Genomic DNA, 2,649 nt, shown 5'->3' on the forward strand with positions numbered 1-2,649 from the left:
GCAACCGTGCCACCACTGCACTATCTCTCCAGTCCCTAATGATTTTCTATATGTCACACAAAGAAATAAGACTTTTCTAAATGCAGAACCGGGGGAAATACAGACTGTTTTAAAAATAGAAGAAGAAGATATCAAGACAAATAAAAATTCATACCCTATTAAACAGAGTGGGAATAACCAGGTTCTGGAAGCGGAAAAAAGTCCTTCTACTTTATTCAATATCATAAAATCTATTGTTGTATTTAGTTTTCTACTTGACCCTTCTAATGAGCCCCAAATACTCACACTTTCTCATAATTGTTCTGCATTCACTATAAGTTTCTATTTCTAGATCTTGAAATATCTTCATTTTAATGCTTAAATTATAAGTTTCCTATTTATGGTTAAAAAATCAAATGAAACAAAACAAAGTCCACACCACAACATAAAGATAATGATCCAAATGGAAAAGTTAATGTGCTATAGTCGGTGTTTTTACAACACCCAAAGCAGCACAGCTGCTGAATATAATTTACAGAAATCATAAATGCTAAGATTGACATATGCCACGCAAAAATAATATTAAATTCAATGGAAAGGAAGCTCTATAATTACACAGATGCATAAAGTGCAAAACAAGAGAAAGAGACCTTGAGATGATTGCAATTCTAGTACTCCCACTTGTCGCATTTCAAATCGAGATAGCTGAGAATGTTCTGAGCCAGGTTCACAGCCTTCTTCCGGGAAGCTTTACATGCTTGCTCTCCCTGAGGGTCCACTGCATCCAGGGCCAGCAGCTGTTTGGTGAGTAGTTCTTCCAGCAGGATGTAGTTCTTGTCAGTTTGCTCGCCTTCAAAGGAAAGCACATCTGCCTGGATCTTGGACAAGTTGTCTAGGATGTTCCACACGGCCCTCTGCGATGGATGATCGGGTTGCTTGTCTGTCTCCAGGGATTCCTTCAAGTCAATGAAGGCGATGAGGGCTTGCACCTCGATGGCAGCTCTGCGCTGGGCTTCCTGTATGCAGGGGTTCTTTTCCAGGTTTATCTCACCCAGTTCTCCAATCAGTCCCTGTAACTTAGTTTTGAAGCTGAAGTACAACTCCAGAGGATTCTGGGACTGCAGAATTTCTTTTTTTATTTCTTTCATTCTTGTCAGGATGTTTTCTATTTTTAAGATGGAGTGATTCTGTCCCAGATCAAATGCCTGTGTTGAGTTGGCTTTTCCCAAATCCAAATATTTTAATAACTTGTTGATTTCTTTGACCACTTCCCTGTGGTAGTTTGTGATATCCACCTGCTCTCTCACATCCAGGGCATCTAGGTCTGTGATCAGCCCCGAGAGTACGCACGACAGATGTTCGAAGGTCTCTTTGCTCTTTATGCCCATGAGAAGGGTGATCAAGGTGCCCCTAGCCCTGTTGACTTCGCATATCACCGAGGTGATTTTGGCCACGGCTGGGTGTTCTTCCTCAGTCAGTGGCACGGATGGAAATTTTCGCATGCAGTCCTTGGTGATTTCCTGTACGGCGCAGATCTTACTCAGTGCATGGTACCTGGCGTTGCGAAGGGAGACCTTCCCGGAGGTGTTCACGCGCGTAAGTCTCATAATGATATCCTGGATTTCCTCCTTAAATTCATCACTCAAAAGGCTGCTTATGCTGTAGAGTGGCAAGATCCTCTTCTTCACTAGGGCCCGGGCTTCTTTCAAAATCGCCTGGATTTCCAGCTGTTGTGGGTGGTTGGCATTCTGTTCCAGCTCTTTCAGAAGGCTCCTTGTCTCCTTTGCTGCCACCTTTCTGGCTTTCCGAATTTCTCTTTTCCCTTCGGTAACTATAGAGCTTATTTCAGACAGGTGCTTTCTTAGAATCCTCTTCAATTTCTTATAATTCTTGTCTTTGGGGAGACCGCAGAAGCCAATTACTTGCTGTTCTATACTTTTCACTGCCGTTTGGATTTCTTTAAGCCTACACATAGAAGCATGTTGGTTTTCCATATCCATAGTTTTGTTGTTTTCAGTTTCACAAATATTGGAAGCGATCGAGGCTGGTTTGGTCTTGGCGGCTCTTGTGTGAGAGGGCGAGATGGAAGATCAGCCCTTTATTTCATCCAAGCTGCATCCTCTCACTCTTACAGGCAAGGTGGAAAAGCCTGTGGGGACGGTGGCAGCTGGCCACAACGGTCACGGTGGGATCTTAACGAGATTCTGGGCATGCCTGAGGTCACAATGGCACAGGGTGGGTGGGGATGGGGAGGGTGGGGGTGGGGGCGGCAGAGAGGAGCAAGAGGGATGGATTCATAACTGAGCCCCGTGAGGATGGGGGGAGGGGGAAGTCTGCACAGGGATGCCTTGCCATCCGGAGGGAGGAGACTGAACCCAGCTCACCTGTGTTACCTGCATTATTCCTCTAAGTATCACCACCCTATGACTTCATTGACACTGCCACAAAAGAGATTGGTATTTTCTATTTTTTATCTTTTAGTTAGTTGCATACAGAAATGCAACATACTGTCCTTTATTGATTTAGTAGTCCACCATTTTGCTGAATTGTTTATTGTTTCTAAGAATTTTTCGTTGATGCTTTAGGGTCTTTTATGTATATTATCACATCTCTTCTTTCAAAATACATCTAGCGTCTTAAGACCTAATTATATCCACTAAACACATATAT

General features: G+C 43.3%; 1 protein-coding gene across 1 annotated transcript; it reads right to left on the reverse strand.

Moving 5' to 3' along the window:
- Nucleotides 1–647: 647 nt before the first annotated feature.
- Nucleotides 648–1,997, reverse strand: LOC130038229 (BAG family molecular chaperone regulator 5-like). The gene has a single exon (XM_056130157.1). The coding sequence runs from the start codon at nucleotides 1,977–1,979 to the stop codon at nucleotides 648–650; it is 1,332 nt and encodes a 443-aa protein (XP_055986132.1). The 5' UTR covers nucleotides 1,980–1,997.
- Nucleotides 1,998–2,649: the final 652 nt, after the last annotated feature.

The sequence above is a fragment of the Sorex fumeus genome, unplaced genomic scaffold (genome assembly GCF_029834395.1).
Source record: "Sorex fumeus unplaced genomic scaffold, SorFum_2.1 ptg000073l, whole genome shotgun sequence".
In the NCBI taxonomy this organism is placed as follows: Eukaryota; Metazoa; Chordata; class Mammalia; order Eulipotyphla; family Soricidae; genus Sorex; species Sorex fumeus.

What these genes read in the sequence shown, in the direction of transcription:
- LOC130038229 (XM_056130157.1), bottom strand. Translation starts at nt 1,979, where the DNA reads ATGGATATGGAAAACCAACATGCTTCTATGTGTAGGCTTAAAGAAATC.